The sequence below is a fragment of the Meleagris gallopavo genome, chromosome 5 (genome assembly GCF_905368555.1).
Source record: "Meleagris gallopavo chromosome 5, MGAL_WU_HG_1.1, whole genome shotgun sequence".
Taxonomy (NCBI): Eukaryota; Metazoa; Chordata; class Aves; order Galliformes; family Phasianidae; genus Meleagris; species Meleagris gallopavo.
Window position 1 is genome coordinate 22466420 of NC_139408.1, and position 22029 is coordinate 22488448.

A 22029-nucleotide genomic window follows, 5' to 3' on the forward strand; every position below is an offset into this window, starting at 1 on the left:
ACACGTGCCAGCTAAATTACAAGCCTTCCACATCAAGAATGAAAAAATTCCTTTCAGACACTTACTGCCCTAAACAACGCAGATCTTTCAACAAAGCTGTCCTGGAAAATATTCAGAATCCTCACAATATTCACATTCCCTAAATCCACAGCCCAATCATCATAGACTTACAGAATCGTTGGAGCTGGAAGGGACCTCCTGCCATCCACCATTATCCCAAGTCCTTTTCAGAAGGGCTGTGCCGTCTCCTTTTATGCTCCAGCTTGTACTGATTGCCACAACCCAGGTGCAAGACCTTGCACTTGGATCTGTTGAACTAATGAGGTACACCTGGGCCCACTGCTCCAGTTTGCCGCTCCATACCAGTTCCTCAGGCTCTAGTTTCAGAAGGGGCTCCAGCAAAACCACACCAAGTTGCAATTGTTACTGCTGCAGTTATGCAAAAGCCACTCTGTGTGGAGGCACTTAGGCAGCTCTGCCTTCAGAGGGAGAAAGGATTGAGGAAGGAGCGCACAGAACAGACCCACAAACAACCAAAGAAGGCAGCACAGTGAAGCCAAGGACAGAAAAGCCCAGAAGTACCACCTCAACCAAAGCCCCCATACCACCAAGCCTCCATCACTTACTTGTGTTTACTTTCTTCCAACTCCCTGGTTATCGTTCTCCTTCTTCATAAAGAAGTCTTCAGCTGACAGTCACTTATTACCATTCAGTATTTATAGCCTGAAAACCTTTCAAATGAAGAGTGGGAGAGACATGCTTCGAACCTGTGTTTTTGAAGAGTAAAGAAAATCCCTTTATTCCTCTCCAGGCTCTTCCTACATATGGTGAATAAGTGTCTTTGTCCCAGATGGCAGGCAACCAGCTCTGTGTCAAGTGCTGAAGAACTTAACTACCAGGCAGGCTTTGTGAATTTTAGATGGAAAAAAATATATATATATATCACTATTACAAAAAAGCATATTCGCAGAACTCTCTGGATACTCAGTTACTATGAAAATTCTCCTCTCAAAGAGGAGTAACTGACCCGGTGACACGTTCCAGAGGACCGAGATTGGCAACCAAGAAACACTGCACTCCTAACCCAAAGTGCCATGGCTCCAGGAACAGCAAACTGGATTAGAAACTTTCCCTTCTATTGTGAAAGTCAGAGGAGAAAACAGTCCAGATTTGTTTAGACTAACCCAAATGAATAATACAAATGAAATCTGAATGTGTAATTTGAATTCCAACAAAAAACACAAACCCACATTGAAAACCATTTATTTCATCTCTACTGTCTCCATGCAGAGCAGACCAATACAGATGAAGGGGGAAAATGCAAAAGAGCAGCTGAAAAAAATAGAGCTTAGAAAATACTAGTCTCTCTGCATTTCCAAAAGTGACAAATGTGGTGGAGTGATGCTCCATTTCCTCCCAAGGCTCTGCATCCTTAGCCCCAGGGCTGACATTGCACATAGAGGAAAACTAACCAGCCCATCCCATAAGGCCTCTGCTACCTCCTACGGGGTGTCTTCCCAAGAACTACAGACTCTCAGGCTTCTGATATCAGCCAAGGAAAACAACTCAAATTCTTTCTTCAGCATCAACCACTTGACATTCCTGAATGCTGAGCACGAATTCCTGACTGTGGTTTAGTCCTGGCAAGACTCAGTGCTGATGCAATAACGCCAACTCACAGGCACTCACCTGGCAATCCTTCAACTTAAATTAAATGCCATTCTAATTTTAAGAAAGACATCTTGGGAAACAGCAGTCACATCTTTCTCTGCAAACTCTTCCTCCAGAGCCCTACTACTACAGGGTCCGGTTAGCTTCAGACCCCAGGGAGAGTGGGGGAAAACTACAAAACCAGAACTAGGAGATTAGTATAGTCCCCCAATTCCTGCAGGATAATCAGATTAATCCTTATCCCAGGAAAAGTGGATGCTACATTCAGACTTCAAACAACTGAATGACAAATAAGCTGGCAAAGAATAGCAACTTTTAAAGAAAATAATAATAATTGCACTAAGCTTCCCTCCTTGTGAAACTAGTTATTTTGTGAGCCTAGAGTAAGGAAAATTTTAGATAGCAGTTCCTGGGCAGAGAGAGCTGCAAGCATAAGCTCTCCAGCTTTCTCTGAAAAGTAGGACAGGAGCTGTCATAAGAAAATAACTGTGTCTACAGTTCAGGAATCTCTCAGGGAAGTAAATGCCACTGCTGTGGGCAGCATACCTGTCTCACTGCTCTGACCAAATGACCCCCTCAAGGGATGAGCCCTCTCGATAAGGCTTTATGCAGACAAAGTCTTTAAGTCATACTGATTTACAGAAGCTATTTAAAAACAGAACTGAATTGGTGCAATTTACATTGTGGCACCTGTTCTGTGTTCAATGATTCTGCTAGTTCAATCAGACCAGTTTCTAAACAGATTTATGCAAAGAGAGGATAAGCTCTGCAAAAGGCAACTGCGCACACCTCTGTGGTACTAATGCATCCCTGGGGAATGAGGGCCTGGTCAGCCCTGCCAGCTTTGCCAAGACAGGCAAAGCACTAGAAATATCATTCATTTTTGTTGGCCTAAAACTGCCAAAAATTTTATCCCAAGCATTGTACAACAGAAAAACTTTAAAGCATGCTTATTGCATTTTCTCTCCTTACTTACCACACAGCTTTTCCAGACCCATTCTTTCCATCAGCACTTTCACCCTTTCCATTTCACCCTCTCTCCAGTATTCCCTGCTGCTGTGGCCCTTGTTTAAAGAGCCAGCAGTATTATTTCTTTCTCCAGCAGACTAACTCCACTATGAGGTATGAAGCCCAGAAATCAACCATTTGGTTATAGCATGCCCTTAAATATACTACAGTGAACAAAGGAAAAACTAACCTGGAATATATACTGTTGACCAGGCTGCATTGTGTTCAGTCACTGTCCAAACTGCCCAGACAGACCTTAGCCATGGCAGTCCCGGACTGCAGTAGCATGCCAGATAACATGCTAACCATTCCATCTAAGGAAGACTCTGAGATCGGCGTGGGGCAAATGGTTGGGTGAATTAGGTCTTGAGAGCAGGCTCAGAGCCATGTTCAGATAGTGGTTATGAGGAGAGAAAAGTCAGTAGAAGAAGCTACATGGCATTCTTTTCAGATGTAGGTGAGCTTATAGTTTGGCAATAGAATAAGCATTTCTGACCATTTTTCAGAAAAAAAAGCAGGCTGTGCTGGCTGTTGGAGTGGTAAGGGTTGAGGGAAGTTATCTCCAAACTGAGACATTTAACTGTAGTGACCTATTCTGAAATGCCTCAAGTTCTTGGCTTGTTTTCAACATCAGTACAAAACAGACCGAAGTGGACTGCCTAAGCTAATACTACGTTTAGAAACAAGTGATGTCAATGAAAAGCCAGAGAAGTTGAAAGTAGCCTTTCCTCTCTATCTACAAAGCAGGTTTTCTTAGCACTGTAACTCCTCATGGGTAAGGAGTTACCCAAGGCTAAAGCTGTTGGGTTACTGTTGCTTTGCCATCCCTGTTCTGTCTCCAGCCCTTAGAGTGGTAGAATAAGTTCCTCTTCATCAGCTGCAAGAACCACCTTCGTTGTTTTCACAGAAGACCTTGGGAGGTGCAGTTCCACTAGAATGAACCAAATGAAACGTCATCCATTCTCAGTGAAGCATTTGTTCAGTTCATTCTTCTCACTGTTTGCTCCATTAAAAAATATAATGGAAGCCCCAATGTGTGGGATTTTAGCAGAACAGGGATGGGAGAGCCAGGTCTTACACACCCAGACCTCCTCTCTCACCTGCTTCTCACACTAGCAGCCAGATCTGCACACACGCACATAGGAAGTAACACTAGTGTTCCTTATTGCTTTGTAACATCTCAGAGACTCTGTGGTAGCTCTGGGAGGCATCATGAGGTCTGTGAAGAAGTCAGTCAGTTGTGAGCAAGTAGCACCATGACTGTAATGCCTGTACACAGGAGCAGAACTTGCTGCAGGGAGTTCCTGGGGAAAAAAAACAGCAAAATTAGGAGGCAGCATAGACCAATTAGTCTCAATAGACAGCAGTCTACTGGTTCATGACTGGTTTGTTCTGTGCCTTCCAAATCTACCATAAAAAGAACATGGCAGTTGCATGACACCATTAACACAGCTGAGAAAACTCCTTCCCAGCACCCCAAACTAAAATGTTGTTTATAATCCGGCACACATTTGATCTCTCAGCTGCAAGGTTCAACTTTAGGTTTCAAAATCAATTTAAGCTGATTCAGTCATTCAGCTACTCAAGTGCAGACTCCTGTCCTTCTCACAAGAGAACCAGCACTTGTGCAGCAAGGATTAGGGACCTCATTCAACTTGACAAATAGTAACAAAAGAAAAAGCTGATGAATTTTACCCCTCCTTAATCAAGCATAAATTTAAGGTGATGCTAAAAGTGACTGCATACCTACTACCTCTCCATACTCTGCAAACATCTGTACCAGCACAAGAGGTTATCAACCAAAAATAAATCTTCCAGCTGGCAATTACCATATCTCTACCAAAGGTTCCTGCCTCCTCAGATGCAACCGCAGTGCTGTTTTGGAGCACTTCCTGATTTGTTTCAGTGAAAATGAACTAGATTAGTGAAGGTCTCTTAGACAAACTACTGGAGTTAACCTGTCATTACAGCTAAAGCATATAGGAGCATTCAGGGAGTGCTCTGCCAGGAGATCCAAGAGGAGATTTACTGTGGTACAGCTGCCACAGCTTCATTCAGGCTCCAAGAAACTACAATAACACAAATGAAGAAAGGCTGCATATACTAGAATACATATTCTGGGTTATACATAACAATGTAGATAAGGAAACTTACTATTTAGTTACACAGCAACACAGTGACATCTAATCAAAATTAAGAAAGTAAGAGACTAAAAAACAAATAATAGGAAGCATCATTTCATGCAGTGCAGCCAAACTATGGAATAATGCAGAAAGCCCAGAGTAATACACAGGGTCTCAGAGAGATGTAAGAAGCATGTGAAGGATAGGTTGGATAGGTTCACGTGTGGTCATCAGACACAAAAACCTACATGGGGCCCTGGTTCTTACAGCCCCTAAGCCATTAGATGCCAAGAGAAGACAGACAAAAAAGGGTCACCTTACTGGACATATTTCTCAGCATCCCGTTTTAGCTGGTTGGGCTATTTACTACACTAGTACAATCTTCGGGACTGACCCATTGGAAGGTTTTCATGTTTTGTAGAGTCTTTGTAGTCCCATAAGTTCAACAGCTAGAACAGTCAATGGGATTTGGGAAGCTGGCATTCATGTGCTTCCAGAACAGGCATGGGAACCATCACAATGCTGCTCCATAGCAGTCAGAAGTGCTGCAGTACAACAGGAAGAAGCACTTACCATGGGTTCTTTTCCTCCAGAAGATCAGGCACAACATTTACCAAGGCAATATACAGAAATCCTCCAGAAGTGAATGGGAGGATCCAGGCTACAGTTTCCCCTGCACAAGTACAGAAAACTATCACTATTATGGAGACAAAGCCACTGGAGAGAACAGAGAAGGGAATTAAGATATATACATGGAGATCACTGGCCTCTCACATTCCTACAGAAGTCTTGGGGAGCCTTACCTGCTCCTTTTGGTGACTGTGCACATATTGCAAAGCAGGCTCCTACAATTCCTCCCAGAGCTGTAGAAAGCTGCATCTTGGCTGCACTCCAGCGATCAAACCCAGCCCGCAGTAGGATTGCAAAGTCCCCAACCTACAAAAATCAAGAGCCAACAGTAAACAAACATTCTCAGTCAGAGGACACCCTTAACAAGACAAGTACTTGTAGACTGTTTTTAACTTTCCACATTTCAGGTCTCCCAGAGGAGAGCTTTCAAAGGGACAAGAGAACATCATGCAGATTCAGCTCTCCTCGCCTAGGCAATGAAAATACCCTTGTAACGCCCTCCCCGATGGCAAGATACAAAGCCCTCTCACCTCATGTGGTATTTCATGGAGGAGAATGGCCATCGTGGTTAGGAACCCAACCTACAGCAGAGGAGAAAAGGTGTTTTGGAAACAGTCCCTCAGATATCTTCTAGCAAGCGCACAGATTCTTTATCCAGGATTCTTATTTACAAGGGCAGATAAGCAACCCCTCCCCAGACATCTGCACAAAGGACAAATATGGCCCAGATTTGAAGGAGCTCTGCAACAAAGGGTCAGATTTGCCCTTTTTTCTCAGAAACTTTCAGAAAATAGGAAATAATTCTTCAAATCTTTGTGGGTTTTGTTTTTGTTTTTTTTTTTTTTCTTTAAATACAAACTTGAGAACAAGCATCTCCATTTCAGTATAAAGCTGGTGACAGAAACCTTACCTTTCTGCTAACCAGGAAGCTGGCTGCTACTGCCAGGCCATGAGTAAAGTTATCAATGGTGTTGGCCAGCAAATTGAGGTACCCACTAATCTGCAAAGAGAAGGAAGAGCCCCTGATAAAGAAATATAAGACAAACGAAGCACCAGACAAGGCATAGGTTACATAGAGTCATGTTCAGATGGCAACAGCAAGGACAAAGCAGTTCTGGCGACAAACTACATCGGTGCTCAAGTACAAATTAAATATTTAGGATAAACTCAGTTTCGGAGTAGGCAAGTATTGTCTGAGATTAGGAAAGTCATTTTACTGGAGGAGTAATGGAGACAGAATGCAAATGACAAAGGGGCTCCCAATACAGACGCAAACTGAAAAAAGAAAAACAAAAAATATCCAATTCAAAATGAGCCAATTTTTAACATTTCACTATCTTACACAGGTGACTGGCTATAAATGTGACCTGACTTATCTTCTAGTCATGTATTTTAATACCTGGCTGTTAAATACCTCCTTCAAAAGTTGGCAACAATACAACAGAACAAATGCTGCTGAAATTGCTTTTTAAAAATAAATAAACCTTGAAATGTTGCACTAAAAAAGGCTTCTGCATGTGGGTTTGCTTTCTCTTAACAAAGAATAAAGAGAAGAATGTGATGACAGTCCCCCCAAAAAAACACCTGCTGGGAGGCTGGAGAGCATGTGTATCAGTATTCAAATGCATATATACTTCAGAACATCAAAAGCCTGTACCAGCTTCCTTTCTCAGAAGTCCACCTCTATGTTAGACTTCCCCATCACGTTAAGTATGTTCATGTTCAGAAAAATTATATACCTGATGTAAAGTGATATGAGGGTACCATCCAAGATGATCTGCTCACAGGCTTTTGTGCTTTCTCCCCACTTTCTATAAGGTTTAACAATTAAAAAAAAAGCATGTAGGTCCTGAGACACTGCAGTCACCGGAGTTTATTATCAATCCAGGCTCCCTGGATTGCAAGAACGAATCTGGCATACATTAGCTGCAGATACAGGGCAGCAGCCAATGAGTACCAAGGGAAGACCCTCTAGCTCTTACTTTACCGTAAGGTGCCAAAGTTTAGCTGGAGAAACACACATGCCAATGGGTTTTAGAGGCCCTTTATCAATCTCCTGCTCTTCCTTGTTTCTATCACCGCCCCTTGGGGAATCTTCCTGCCATCTGTATGACAAAGCTCAGGAGGAGGTTTCTGTGAAGTATCTCTTTCAAAAGCATCACCTTTCTGCAGAGTAATTTCCACTACACAATCTCTGAACATCTTCAAAGGCTTTATACTTTTCAAAGTGCACATGAAAGCAAAATATGAAAATATGGAATAAAGCAAAGCCTGCCTAAGGATCATGTTTAAGTCAAGATCTAAGTAACATCTCCACAATGGATGCAGAGGTTCCCTGCATGTATTTCTAACTACGGAAAACACAAAGTAATAACGTGTGCAGACAGATTCACAAACACAGCAGCTTTTCTTATCATTCCTTATTTTCAGTTAAATATGACTGCCTACAATTTCTTCTTCCCATGTTGGGATTTTATGTGATTGCATTTTCCCCATGGGCTAGTAATAATTATTCACAGACGTTTTACACAAAAAATGATTTCCCATACCACTGTATAGGCAAAAAATAGACCTCATGATTAAAACATTACGAATTCTGCTTGTCAGAGGCTGGGGCAAAAGCTGTCACTGAAAGAAGCAAAGCCTTGGAGTGTTCAGAAATAAATTGGGTTGATTTGACAGTTATGAGTCTCTGACATTTGCATTCTGCGAATATTTAATAGGATGCTCTCACTGTTCATAAAGAGCGCAGCAAGATGAAGTGTTTATGTTCATGAGTCAGAATTAATGTCACTGTGCAATAAAACTTACTTCTACAAATCTGCAAGGATCTCTGCTACAGGGAAAATGAATGATAAGCAAGGAAGATGTACTCTACGGTGTTTTTACTTTTTGAATGAATAAAGGCTGCGATGTAGAGTAGAAGCAATCTATGTTTGAGAGCAAAAGAAGCCAGGTATATTAGAACCTTTACTCTCTTGCTGCTGCTGTAACAATTTGTCCTAGCTTAAATACTGCAGGTGGGAGGCATTATTTGCACTCAAAGAGGATAACCAATTGCAGCTTACTAATTACTGGAGCCCTGAAGGGTGCTTTTTCTTTAAATTGTAAGCTTGCCTTTTTGTTTTTTGAAAATAAGCATTACTGAGTGCATAATAGAACTAAAGAAAGGTTTCCTATGGATTTTTTTTCTTCGAAGGCACCTACCTTGCTTGCTTCCAGCAAGGCTTTATCTGTATGTTCCTTTTCACCCAGTGTAGTCCATGACAGCCACCTTCCCACCAGACAAGGGCAATGAGATTCACCTGCTGATTTGCCAACCAGGCAGATCTGCCAAGCAGCATGCAACATCTAATTTCTACCAGAGTTTTCAACAGCACATTAGTGTGCATTCCTCCTCTAGCACCATGCTGATTTTTATGGAACTCAAAATCTGATTACCCTTGAGACAATCACCCCTCTTGAACTTGGGTAAGCTTAATTACGGATTCAGAAGTTACTGAAAAATGAAAGGAGGAACAGATGGACAGACAGATGGAATGACTGCTGACATCATTTCCTAACAAAATAAGGTAACAAAGCAGGTATACTTTGGTAGTTTTAGTAATCTCTCCCCTACCAGAAAGGCTATTAAAATATTAAGATTATGTGCCCAGAAGGTAGAAAGTTAAAACTACCCCTTAACTCATTATCTCCTATTTCATGTGTATTCAGAATAGTTTGCAAGACTGAAAACAGACACATTAGGATTTCAAAGTTAGAAAGCCTCTCTACAATCATCTAGACCTACATAATGCAACTGAAAGAGCCTCCTTACATTTCCGCATAAAGCCCACTGTTTCTTATGGTATAGCATATTTTGTAGAAAACATTTTAAATGACAGCTTAAAAACACACAAGCGACATAGACTCTATGTCTCCAGGTAAACTGGTGCACTGTCAAGTTACTCTCTGTTACAGAGTTGCCTTCAATTCCTGATCTGTTCCTATTTAGTACAACTCTACTCTTCAGTTGTGTCTCTATCACAGCTATTGCTATACTTCAAGTCAGCCCTGATTTATCACATCTGTAAAACTAAAGGCTAAAACATTTTTTTTCCACGTTCTGCAAACTGGAAGTGATTATTTCACATATTTCCTGATCACGCTGCAATTTTTTGGTACCATTTTGGATATAATGAATAATGCTACAGAAAAATTCAGATATGCTGCTACGTAGAAAGTCAAGTCTACAGCTACATGGGCAGGAACACTTGCTTTTTATCTTACGTACTATTTCCTACACACCCACTCATCCTCCTGACTGTATCATAATGGAAGGAGTGCATTCAAACAACTTCCTATCGTTATTCCTGTACTTTTTTCCATGGCATTGACTTCCTGGAAACTGCCCCTGTCTTGCAAGTGTGATCTGCATTCTTTCTTAACCTATTGCTTAATAGCTACTTATAATAAGGCAAATTAAAAACTCAGCTCAAGTTTCTCAGTTTTGCCATATGAATTAGCATTAATCACATCATAATTTCTTACATTAGGAAAAGGCCCTGAACATTTGTGTCCCTCATCAGCATTTCATTTCTACTTGAAATCAAAGTCCACAGCTCCTGGTATACAACTTTCTAAAGTTATGGCACAGTGTTTCATAATCCAAAAACACTGACTTCTGCACTTCTATCACCTCTAGAAACACCAGTGCAGCACCTCGCAGTTTGTGCAGTGTCGTGTACCAATCACATGAATGTGATGGGTACTGAAACATCCGGTGATCACAGCACATCTTTCACATAGCGTTAAAAGAAACACGAAGTTATAGCAAAACTGACTTGAAATAGAAAAACCAAAAAGAGCTTCTGACTGACCACACATCCAGTTTTGGGCTAGACTTTGCAACCACACTTTCTGTTCATAGTCATCTTCCTACAAACTTTCATATTCTTATGGGCTTTCAAACTCAAAATACAAGTCTTCTCTCAGCCAAACTTGTCTTTTACTCTCGCTTGTACTGTTCAATCAGAGTTTTCCACAGTGAAAAAATAGTAACAAAATTGAAAGCAAAGCCAGTCTAAAGACTAGTCTCTGCCCAATGACACGGTCCTCCTTTTCCACTCTTCACATCTTATCCTATGAACTTGTTGATCTACCTTACCCCAGCACTAGAAGCTTACATGGAAAGCTGATTTAAGAAGCTAAATTAGGAGAGAAACCTACAGGGGAAAAATAAAACAAACAAACAAACCTTAACCTTTTTAGTTCCCAGAATAGGCTCACTATAAGAGTCAGATGATATATAGCAAAAAGGAATGATGGGTAATGCAGGTTTGGAGATAGAAGCAGAAGACAGGCTCACTCTTCTGGGAACAGATAGCTGCTAATCAGAAACAAACACACTGTGCATCTCTTACCTTGATTCTGTTGTCTGTTCGACAAGATTGGAGAGAAGAGCCGTTACACTGAGTTGAATTTGTTTCTGCTCTTTGTGATTTGCCTGCCACCTTTGATAGAGGGTAGCCACTTCCATTGGGAATCTTTCCAGAAGGGGTCTTGTAATCACAGCCCTAAATCAGCAGAAAACAGCTTGTTACTGTTCTTTTGTCCCCAACGAAGAGCGCAAATCTGTGTCAGAAATCCAACCCTTCAGCCTTAATGGTTTTGTCCTTTCAACACCAATCAGTAGCCCAGTCTAACCACAACAACAGCTAGAAACAAGACAGATTTCATAGAGTCACATCTGTAGCGTTAAACAAGAGCAAGGACTTCCTTAAGGATCAGGAAAACAGAAAGAGAGAAAGGGAATCAGAGTCATGCTTTGACATGAGTAAGGTTCCGCTGGAGAGATGAGGGGCTCAATCTGTCAGTCCTGCTGGCAGCTGCTGCCTACAGAAATTCAACTCCATTGAGGCAGGGGGCAGAGGGGAAAAGTTTTGTTTTTCCTAGTGTGCTAGGATAATTCAGTCCATAGAATTTGTCTATATATGGGATTGTCAGCTTCCAAATAAACTGTTCATCTTAGAATTCAGTCTCAAAAGAAGTTGCAGTTTATTTCAGAATTCTTGTGTCCAGTCAAAGCATTACCTAATTGCTATTGTCCAGTGTCTGACCTGCACTTTTATCTCTCAAAAGGCATGGCACAGCAAGTACTGAACAGCTGCTGTTAGGAACTGTGAGATGGCTTAAGACTAGCCCCTCTCCTCTATCTTGGTATTACCTCCTGGTCCCTCTTTGTCAGTGCTTCCCTTCTACTGCTGTGATGACTTGGCCAATTATAAATCCCTTCTACCATGTTAATTCCACGGAATAAATGCCTGGACCAGACCATACTCAGGTCTTCCAAAGAATGCTGGTCTTTGTCCTGACTGAGGACCCAGGAGGAGAGTGAGTCACAATTGCTCAGTGGAACACATCAGCAAGCTGTCATCCCTCAAAGCTTATCTGAGCAAATGTCTCAACCACAGAACACTCCAGCTCCCAGTCTCTACAGGAGGGGAGCTTTTTTTCACATATACCACATCAAGAACAAAACCAGCCCAGAGGTGAGAAATCAGCTAAAACCACAAAACCAGAGCCCAGAGATGAAACAACTTCTAGTACCCAGTGTCAAAGAAGCAGCAAAAAGCTTCACTGATAAGCTACTTGCAGCTCCAAGATCATTTGCTGAGCCTGTCAGATAGAGCAGATGAGGTGTTCAGTACAGTGCTTACATGTCTGACTCACGATCCAAACAGAACAGCACACCCTCCCCTCTGGCTGCTCACTTACCACACCAGGGCATCCCTCCTCTTCTTTCTCTAGGAAGATCTTCTCTAGTGCCAGGAAAGTCAAGAAACCAACGATCACCCAGAGACCCAGAAGCTTCTGCTGCTGAAAGCTCTGCCCTTCTCCTGAAGAAGGGGAGAAAAATCTTCATGTTACTATCAAGAACAGTGTCTTCCCATGGGAAAAAAAAAAAAAAAAAAAAAACCAACACCAACAACAAAACAACCTGACCCTGCAAGAAGTTGGGAACAAGCATATCTCATAGCAAGTAACTTTATCATCTGTTCATTCTTGATCTAAGAGACATCTTCATTTCAGAACTCTCAGAGTGAGAGCCCCCACTCCTTTTACTTCAATAATGCAATCCAGATCATTTCTTGATAACATTAGCAACTTCCCTGTGCCCCTGAGGCAAGAGAAGATTATATCAACAAAAATCCTGCACCTCTATCTACTGAAAAAGCAAGCCCTAACATGAAGTCTGCCATTAGTAGAGCTATGGACTCATCTTTGCCTTTCTGCCACACCTGGGCAAGTTTTTATAGCTTTGGGCTTAATGTTTCTTTTCAAATACTGCCAAGTATGTGAAATAATCAACCATCCAGCCTGGCTGCAGAAACTGAGATTGCACTGCAGTGAAAGAACAGAACAATTCTGCAGTGGGGTATATATGGGTCATGGAAACCTTCATGCTTCAGAACAATGTCAGACACAAACAAGCTAGTGCAGGAAGACATTTGGGAACCCCTGTAGGAAGGGAGTTAAAAAAGGACAGCAGATTTTGCTAACAGTACCAGACTCATGAACAGGAAGTGGACCAAAGAACCAACAGATTTGTGGAGGATCTGAAATCCCAGGAGATAGACACAATGAAGTCTGGAAAAACCAAAACATCTTTTCCCCCACTGTTTCATTTTTAGCAGAGAATTTCTTGGTTCCTCAACTGACCAGACATAGTAACACTTGCCTTCTCATTACATGTTGGCCAAAGAAGAAAGATATAATCCCTTTAGGTTTCAACAAGCCAGACTACCCAAGGAAAGAAAGAGATACATGGACACCACAAGTCCCATCCAAATCCCAACATTTTAGTTTGCTGACCAACACAGGTCTCCATCACCTGTACTTGTTTCCTTCCCCACTCTCCAGCCATCATCTTAATCAATGGCTCTATTGACAGTAAATTTTCCATGGCTTCTCCTGGAGCAAAGACTAAGAGGGCAATACATTTGGGCACAAACTGACTAAATGCCAATGGAAAGGCCTCAGTTCCAAGTAAAAGGCCCTAGGAGTAGCACTGTGATAAGGGTAGATTTATAGGCAAGGTGGCTCTGACAGGGCAAAATGTCTACCATCTGAGATGGTAAACAAGTTCATGTAGCATACCACATGGATGCACTACTTTATATAAGAAGCATTCCCTTTCCTCAGGGAAAACATGAAGGAAAAACAGAGTCTAAGGTGAGAAAAGTTGAGGAATGAGTAATCTGTTACAAGTTACTAAACAAAAAAAACAAACCCTATATCTAGCTCAGGAAGTTTCCAATCTTGAAATCTTTGGAGGATTGCACATACAAAGAGAACATATTACATCTTTTTGTTCTTGTATACTCTTCTCTAGGCATTTACTTTTACACATTATTCAAAGCAGAATACCAGATCAGTCTTTGGTCCAGGGCTGACCCAGTCTGGTTAGCCTTGTGTTTTCAAGACTCAAAAAATGTAGTAGTAGGCACAGCATGGGCAGCTTCTAGGAATATAAAGCTTTCATACCTGCTGTTGCACTGCATGTATAGGCCCAGGCTTCAGGAAGCAGGTGGAGAAACACATTCCCCAGTAGTCCACCAATTGCAAAGCTCAACAACTGCTTCAAACGACGTGATCCAGCTAAAGAATAAACAAAACCCAATTATGACTCAGCTAGAAGTCAAAATATTTCCAGCTGAGCTTTTGCACAAAAAGACCTCAATTAGAAGCATCTGCAAGCCAAGTTTTCAAAACAGAGAGCATGGAAGAAATAGCTGGAGTGCAAGAAGCCCTTGCACCACCTTGCTAGGACAACTGTGTGTGGGAAGTTCTGGACTAGGCAGCTCCCGAGGGTGTACAACAAGAGATACTCTTTATACAGTCTCCTTCCAGGATTGCATTTGTGACAGGACTCCCTATCAAACTAACAAGCATGGCCTAAAGTAACTGGAAATTAAGTGCCTATACTGGAGGACTGTATTTCTGTAACACTGGCATGATCCAAGGTCCTGTTTGTCACAATCATAACCCAGGATCTATGGCTTCAGGAAGGCTAATGCAGGTAACAGGCTGACCTTCTGACCGTAGAGCAGCTCCTGTCTCAAAGGGGATCACCAGCAAAGGGAAGATCCCACTCAGCCCCACCATGAACGAGCCAATGAGGGAACAGATCCAGGCATCCAGCCGCTCACTGCTTAACAGGTTTCCCCAGGACTCTGCCTCCTTCTCACACAGAGGACCAGAATTGGTGGCAGCATGACTCCTCGGAAGTTGCTGAGCTTCACAAGCCGCGATCAGAATCAAGGAGAATGTTCCATCAAGCAGAAGCTTTCGTTTTGTCATCGCTAAGTGGTCTCAACCAGGCTGGCCAATCTCTGAAAAGAATAGATGAGAGCAGTTCTGAGAGCATGCAAGAGGCTCCTTCCCACCACCCAGGAGGAAAAGCCTTGGTCATGATACCCTGTCCCTCAACATCTTATATTTCCCCTCCCCCCCAAAGAAACGTGAAATTCTGTCATATCAGTAACGAACATTGTTTATCATCAAGCATCTGAAACTGTGCATGAGACATCCTGTGAAAGAGTCTGCCTTCCACCATGTCAAAGCATCTCTGCAGTGCTTTGACAAGGACTCCACAAGGCCTGGACCTGAGGTCCCCATCTTAGCCCTTCAATTTTCCAAGGTCTCAGAGAAAGATCTTCACCAGAGGTGCTAGAAGGATTAGTCTTCTCTCTGCCTTTTGGTACCAGTTTTCTCTCTAGTACTTTTTATCATGGAATTAGTACATTAGAATTACAAAAAACCAAGAGACACATGCGGTTGCGGGATTACTGTATAGAGAAGACAACCAAAAACGTGACAAAACAGGCAACTAAAAGGGTCAGGCTAAAAAGCAGAGGTTCATAAAGTTATGAGTGGTGAAAAGAGCAGGAATAGTGATAGATGATTAACGACTGTCTCTTCAAACTTAAGTACTAACAGCCATCACATGATGACAGTGAGAGTCAGCTACAAAATAAAAGCAGATTTAACTCTTCACTAACAGGTAACTTGTATGCAGGCACTTCTCGAAAAGAAAAGAAAAGAAAAAAAAAGAAAAGAAAAGAAAAGAAAAGAAAATTTTAGGTGGATTTAACAGGACACAAACAATAGGAAAATACATCTATTGACTGTACATGGTTAGACAACTCACACTAGGCTCAGAAAAATCCCTGTCCGAAAGGAGCCAGAGGCTGGAAAGTATCAATTATATGTGCCTCATTTTTAATGTTTCCAAGGATTCTGGGTTAGACAGACTCTTAATCAAAGTCTGCACAGGTGTTACTAAGGATTTTTCAGTCGCAAGAAAATTTGAAAGAAAAAGGGCTGGTAGAAGAGGAAAATAAAGATAATTACTCATAAGCAAACAGGAAAGGAAAGCAAATGATACAAAGGCTGAAGTACAAATGCCTCCTTCAGTCTCCAGAAGTGAAATGTGACAAGAGAAATTAGTTTGCAAGCAGGAGAACAGACTGGGTTAGAAAAGAACAGCATAACAACTGTCCACATGGCAGCTGTAGACTGAGAGGAAATCATAGCATTCACCTGAAAGCATTCAAGAAACCAGTCATGGTAATCTCTGAAGCATCTTTGAAAATTTACAGGAATATGCAAAGGCCACAGAAGTCTGGAGAAGGATCATGCCTCATCTACCTTTATAAAAAGAAGAAATAAAAAGAGAGACGGAGGAGAGACTTAAGAAGTTACAGACCAGTAACTTCAGTCCTCTGAAAGATCCTTGATCAAGTTAAGTGATCAGTTTGTAGTTATACCTGCAAGATAAGAAAGGAATAAAGATAGCAAGGCATTAAATAACAGCCAAACAGAAAGGGGCCTGAAATAAGACAAAAATCAAGATGTCAAAAACTAATCTAAGGGCTCACACCACCACAGTGCTGCCCCTCATCCCACATCCCCTCAGTCAGTATCCCCTGCCCACGTTCACACCTGACACCATAAGTGAGTGGGTTCAAAACAAATGAACAGATTTTTATTTTTTTTTTTTACCGAAGAGGTTTTTCCAGTTTCAGTCCCCGAACTAGATCACTGCTGGAGGAAGGCCCAGCTGCAGCGAGCAATGGAAATGAACATTAAAGGACAGAGTCCTGCAACTCTGTGAAGGAGGATACTCATCTACCTATTACATACTGCTAAATCAAGCTCAGCAAAGATGAGTACAAATAGGTAGACAAATAAATCAAATGGGCACAACAAGAGATTAACTCCAACATGCCAAAGAAAAAATAAAATAAAAAAAGAGGCATACATGGATTACACTGATTCAGAAATTAATTCTGAGCCAGCAAGATAAGCCTGCTACAAAGCAGGCAAATGACATCCTGGAACACATTAATAGCTACATTGTTTGTGTGACACAGAGGCAGTGATTCTATTTTCCTCTCGACAAGGGACACATTAGCCAAAAGACTGCACCTACTGCACGTACTGTACTTTATAAAGTAGATGTAAAAATCAGAGACATTCCAAAGGATAGAAACAAAAACTGGAGTTTAGAAAGCATGATCTGGACAAGACCAAAGAAGCCGGGCACGTTTAGTCTTGAAAAGATAACACTGGAAGGAACAGAACAGTCTGCTTATATCAAAAGTCACAAAGAAAGAGAAAAATGCTCAACTCTTTCACATGATGGAATCAGCTCAATTAGTTAGAATTATGTGGCTTGGACATGAAGAAAAAATTTAAATAGTGCCAAAATTGTGATATACTGACATGGGTTATGCAGATTCTCTCATACTGGACTTTTTTTCCTTTTTGGGAAAAAAAAAAAAAAAAGGAGTAAGCACTCGATTCAGATTCTTTTACCGCACAGACCAGATCCTATCTTGAAGTCCCTCCCAGCCCTACACCTGAGGTCCTTCTTCTACTGGCAGCTCCCTACCAAAGGCTAAAGATGTTCAGCTTCAAGAATGGTGAGTGACAGAAGCAAGGGGCATTTTCATCTCACAGCTCTCCATGTACAAACTCATCTCCATCAGTGCAGTGAGCAGGGACTGGGCTGATCTCCCCAAGATTCAGGTCCCCTCCACAGCTACAAGTTCAAACCCTCAAGGCTACAGTAAAGTCACTGAATCCCCCAAATTTCCCTTTGGAAAACAAAAGAACAAGAAGATAAGATGCTCTGCAAACATCAGCCGTCCCATAACCAAAGACTTTCTCCTGTCCCAAACATCACACAGACTGAAGCCACCCAGTCAGAAGCATTTGCCCAGGGAGTTGCAGGGATTCAACAGGCAGATCACACCAGGCTCAGCTTTCTCACCGCTTACCAGCTACCTGCTTAACAACCTGCATTTAGATAATCTCCTGCCTTAAAAACGACAGGCATCCCTTTCAACCCCAGACTGCTTTCATGACAGGATTAGAGCTTGAAAATGACTGAGAACAGTTCCCCTGCAAGGAGCAAAGCCGCTGTGACACGTCAGGATTTGTACCACCACCATATGCATGTAAAGATGCAAAGAATACACATAGTACAACAACTGCTCTCTGCAGCTCAGCAATGACAGAAAGCAGCACAAACCGGCCTCTTCTGTGATACGGCTGCCAAAAAGTTAACAGCTTTTTGAAATCAATCTGGAAAAGAAAAAACAACTGATGTAACAGATCCACTTCTTTCATTTAGTTCTCCCTGCTCAGAGCCCATGTCTGCCCCAAGGAACACCTGGGAGGGTCTCTGAGATGGAGAGATCTCAGCTTGAGGCAACAACACATAACAAATGGCACATCCAGGTCTCTGAAAACAAGCTGCAGATATGAAAAAGATGAACCCATAAAGGACATAGAGGATCTCCAGAGAGAGATGGTGGTGGACAACCATGGGTCATAAGTGATTGAAAACCAACTGCCCTATCTCATCTTTGTGTCAGCTAACCTCCCGTGACCCACAGGTCTTTTCCCCCTTGTTATTTACAACAGGGAAAAACAGTATATTTCTCCACACCTGCACCAGCTGACCAGCATCACCTCATATCTCAGGCAGTAAATTCCTGATGTTCACAAAGCGTCTATGAAGAACAGTGCATCGCCCTGCACTGATCTTTGTATTTGGCTAATTATTCAGAGCACATTTCCAGCATTTGCTTCTTCCTGACACATCATAACCGCCTGCCCTACAAAAGGCAGGTTTTATACCTTAACCCCTTTGCTTTTCAGTCTCATTGCTGCACACTCCTCAGGAGACATTAAGTTTACTTACTATTTCTAAAGTCTCTGAATTCAAACTGTCTGCTCTTGAGATGTATTTAAGGGGAAGGAAGGGAGCAATCAAGATGTAGTTCTAGGACAAAAAAAGCTCAAGAGAGAAAATAATACCCCACTACTATAGCTGCAGAAGACAGTCGAGGTCTTTACCTACCCGTAATTTAAGGCATCAGCATCTGTTTCAGGAATCCGGCTAGGGAAGTCTAGAGAAATTTCTAAATAAAGCAGTTTTGGGTTCTCAGAGATCAGCAAACACTATGAGGCAGAGAGATAAACCAAGATAATAAGAGATGTGCTTTTTCTCATGGAGGGTAAATGGGTTATTAAAAAAGATGCATAAGAGAAGAACAGGCATGGTAACATTTGCTCATCAGTTTTGCCAGAGTCCCATCAGTATCCCCTCTCCAGCCACGCCGAGATCAGAACCTGTTCACCACTACCACCAACAGCACCTCGTGTCCTGACCCGGTCTGTGAGGTGATCGTGCACTCTGACCATGATTTAGAGCTGGAGTACCAGTGAGGTCCTCCCATCTCTGGAAGTACAAATTCACAGGAATCTGCTATTTATACACACCTGACTGTGCTTGGAAACACCAAGCAAAGAGTCCAGCTGCCACAACCTCTCATGGACAGTGCTTTTTCGGACCACACAGATGCAGTTCTGTCTCAGTACAACTGCTCACTGCTACACAATGACATTTCAGATATCAGCAGAAAGAGAAAAAAGAGTTTATAACAACTCTTATAAACAACTGTTCTCCCTGGAAGCCGGTTGCCTAGTCTTAGAGTTGCAAAAGAGTTGCATGGAAAAAAATAATAGTTATTTTCCAGGGAGGGAGCATAACTTTCAGCCAAAAAAAAAACCAAAAAACAAAAAAACCAAACAACTCCACACACCACCTCCCTGCATCAGCCCCGTGGGGAGCTCTGAACTGCTGGAAGCCCTGACCCCGGTGTCCGGAGCACTCCCTTCCCTCCCTGTCACTGGCAGCCCGCAGCCAGCCCTGCTCTGACGAGCTTGTGCCCCTCCAAAAGGGGCACAAAGACTTACTTCTGCAAATCAGAGACACATCAGAGCACGTGCAGCTAAAATCTGGAGGTGCAAAGGCCTCGGAACGATGGCGTACCGCAGCACAAGGAGGATGTGACACCTAGCAAACCCCTCGCCCGTTCCTATGGGCGATTAAAACACGGATTTAACGCTCCTTCCCCACCTCACCGCTACCGGCCCGCAAGGAGACGCAGGCAGAGGCGCAGCCCCGCTCACCGCTCGGGTTGGGATAGAGGCTCTGCCCCCCGCCGCACATCGCCTACTGCCGTGCGGCCCCGGCGCTCTGCCCCGCGGGCGGTGACCCGGCCCCGCTCTCGCCGCCGTTCCCATCGACGTCGCGCCGGCTCCCGGGGGGGCGGGCTCTGTTTTTCCGTCAGAGGAATGCTGACAAACGCAGAACGAGACAGAGCTGCGGGGGAGCGGCCAGCTCTCTCCGGGTACTCATCGGCCGGGCCCCTCGGGCTCCCCGGGGCCGCGCAAAGCCCCCGGCCGCCCCGCGCGGCGCTCCCCGCGGAGCCGAGCGCGCCGCAGCGCAGACTCTCGACCGGAGTTACTTCCCAAACTTTGTCCGCCTCATCGCGCCGGGGCTCGACTCCCGGCTCCGGGCACCACGGCGGCCACACATGTGACGAAGCCGAGTCGAACCGGAGCGATACCGGGACCGGACCGCAGCTCACGGCTGACGGCAGCGCGGAACCCGGGCCCGGCCGGGCGCTACCCACCACCCGTGCCCAGCGGTCGGGCCCCGCCGGTACCAAACGCGGCGCAGCCGCCCCCGCTCATCCCGTAACTACGCTCCCCCTCCCGCCGCCCACCCCGCGCCCGCGGTTACCGAGCGCCGCCGTGCCCCGTGCGGACGCTGCCATCCAGCCGCCGCTCGGCGCGGGCCTGCCCCGCCCGGCGGCCCCTCGGCCCCGCCTCCCCCGGCCGGCCACGTCGGTCCCGGCCTCCTCGGCACCAGCGCCGCCGCCCCGGCGGGGACACGCCGCGCGCGCTTCCGGCCACCACCGAGGGGGGCGGCGTCGGGAGCGCTTCCTGCCGTCTGAGTGCCGGCACCGGGCGGCCCGGGATAGGGGCTGCGGCTCCCCGACGTGCGGCGTCCAGCCTGACCCGGTGTGAAGGCCCTGCCGAGGGACCCTCGCAGCACCGTCTCGTGGGGAGAGCAGAGCTGGGGAGGTTTTTACTGTCATAGGGGAAAATGCAAGGAAGAAATGGCACCGGCGTGCTGCCAGCTGGTCAGAAAAGAACCGCGTGGTGCGGGAGAGCTGGCGTTTGGGAATGTGCCCGTAGGGATTTGATTTGTTTAAACGGATTATAAATTCTTTGGGCTGCAGATGTTTAACAGTGAGCATGATGGGAACCTGGGTTTGGGCAGAGCTTCTGGATAGCACTACAGTGGAGAAAAGTATGGCAGTATAGGACTTACCCACTAAAAGCTTCTAACAAATACAACATTCCTGACTCTTAGCAGGTTTCTAAGCAGGTGACTGCCTGACAGCCTTTCTGTGGCCTGGTAACACCAGGGCTCTGCAAGCACAGCTGCCGACTGTTAATGATGAAGAATATCTGTGGTTATTAAACTGATCTGCAGAAGCTGCAAGTGCTCCAGAAACTAGGTCAGCAGAGAACAAAGATTTACTTTTCTACAAGGCTGAGCTAGCTTGGAGCTATAGTTTCCAATACGTTTTCCAAAATACACTAACGTATATACCTTTCTGTTCCATCCCTTACCATTTTCCCTGAGATGCAGAACTTGCTTCTCACTGTATTCCAGAGCAAATCCCATTCCTCACAGAGATGCTGTGGATGCTGCTGCTCCTGTCTACAGTCCCGCCCGAGTCCATTACATCACCCCAATATCACGCTGTGGAACAGCACTTAGGAATGAAGGCAGCCATCAGCAGCCTGTGCCAGCTGAGCTGCTCTCTGCAGTCATGCATGGGGAACACAGCCTTACACGGATGTGTTGAAAAGGCAGTTTGAGAAGTTTTATCTTTTTCACTTGCAAGCAGAATGTTTACAGTGGGCACTGAATTCTGAAAGCAAATTTTCATAGGAAAAACTGTTGGCATTTGGTTCTGCAGTTGTGGTTCCTGTGTTTCACAGACGCTTTCCATTACCTCAACATCTGCCTCCCAAAGCACAGCTCCCTGTGCTGCCAGATCGTATCTGTGATGGTTACCATTGCTTTCTTAGGTGAACTGAGCCACATTGTGAATTTGGGGGTATTGGGATCCATAGTGGTGTTCTGGGTTCAGTGAAGCAAATGGGTTTGCTTTGACTT

General features: G+C 44.0%; 1 protein-coding gene across 3 annotated transcripts; it reads right to left on the bottom strand.

The window, feature by feature from the left end:
• Window positions 1-1247: 1247 nt before the first annotated feature.
• Window positions 1248-20718, bottom strand: SLC39A13 (solute carrier family 39 member 13). Of its 3 annotated transcripts, none has more exons than XM_085224664.1 (11): window positions 20578-20714; window positions 16017-16124; window positions 14507-14806; window positions 13959-14072; window positions 12189-12310; window positions 10835-10987; window positions 6343-6432; window positions 5963-6013; window positions 5606-5738; window positions 5376-5475; window positions 1248-3983 (listed from the first exon to the last, which is right to left on the bottom strand). In XM_085224664.1, the coding sequence occupies exons 3-11, from the start codon at window positions 14772-14774 to the stop codon at window positions 3914-3916; spliced, it is 1101 nt and encodes a 366-aa protein (XP_085080790.1). In that variant the 5' UTR covers window positions 14775-14806; window positions 16017-16124; window positions 20578-20714; the 3' UTR covers window positions 1248-3913. The 3 variants fall into 3 exon arrangements, with proteins under 3 accessions (XP_085080790.1, XP_085080789.1, XP_085080788.1); XM_085224663.1 differs by lacking the exon at window positions 16017-16124 and adding an exon at window positions 16183-16243; XM_085224662.1 differs by lacking the exon at window positions 16017-16124 and having other exon boundaries at window positions 20578-20718.
• Between the last annotated feature and the right edge of the window lie 1311 nt (window positions 20719-22029).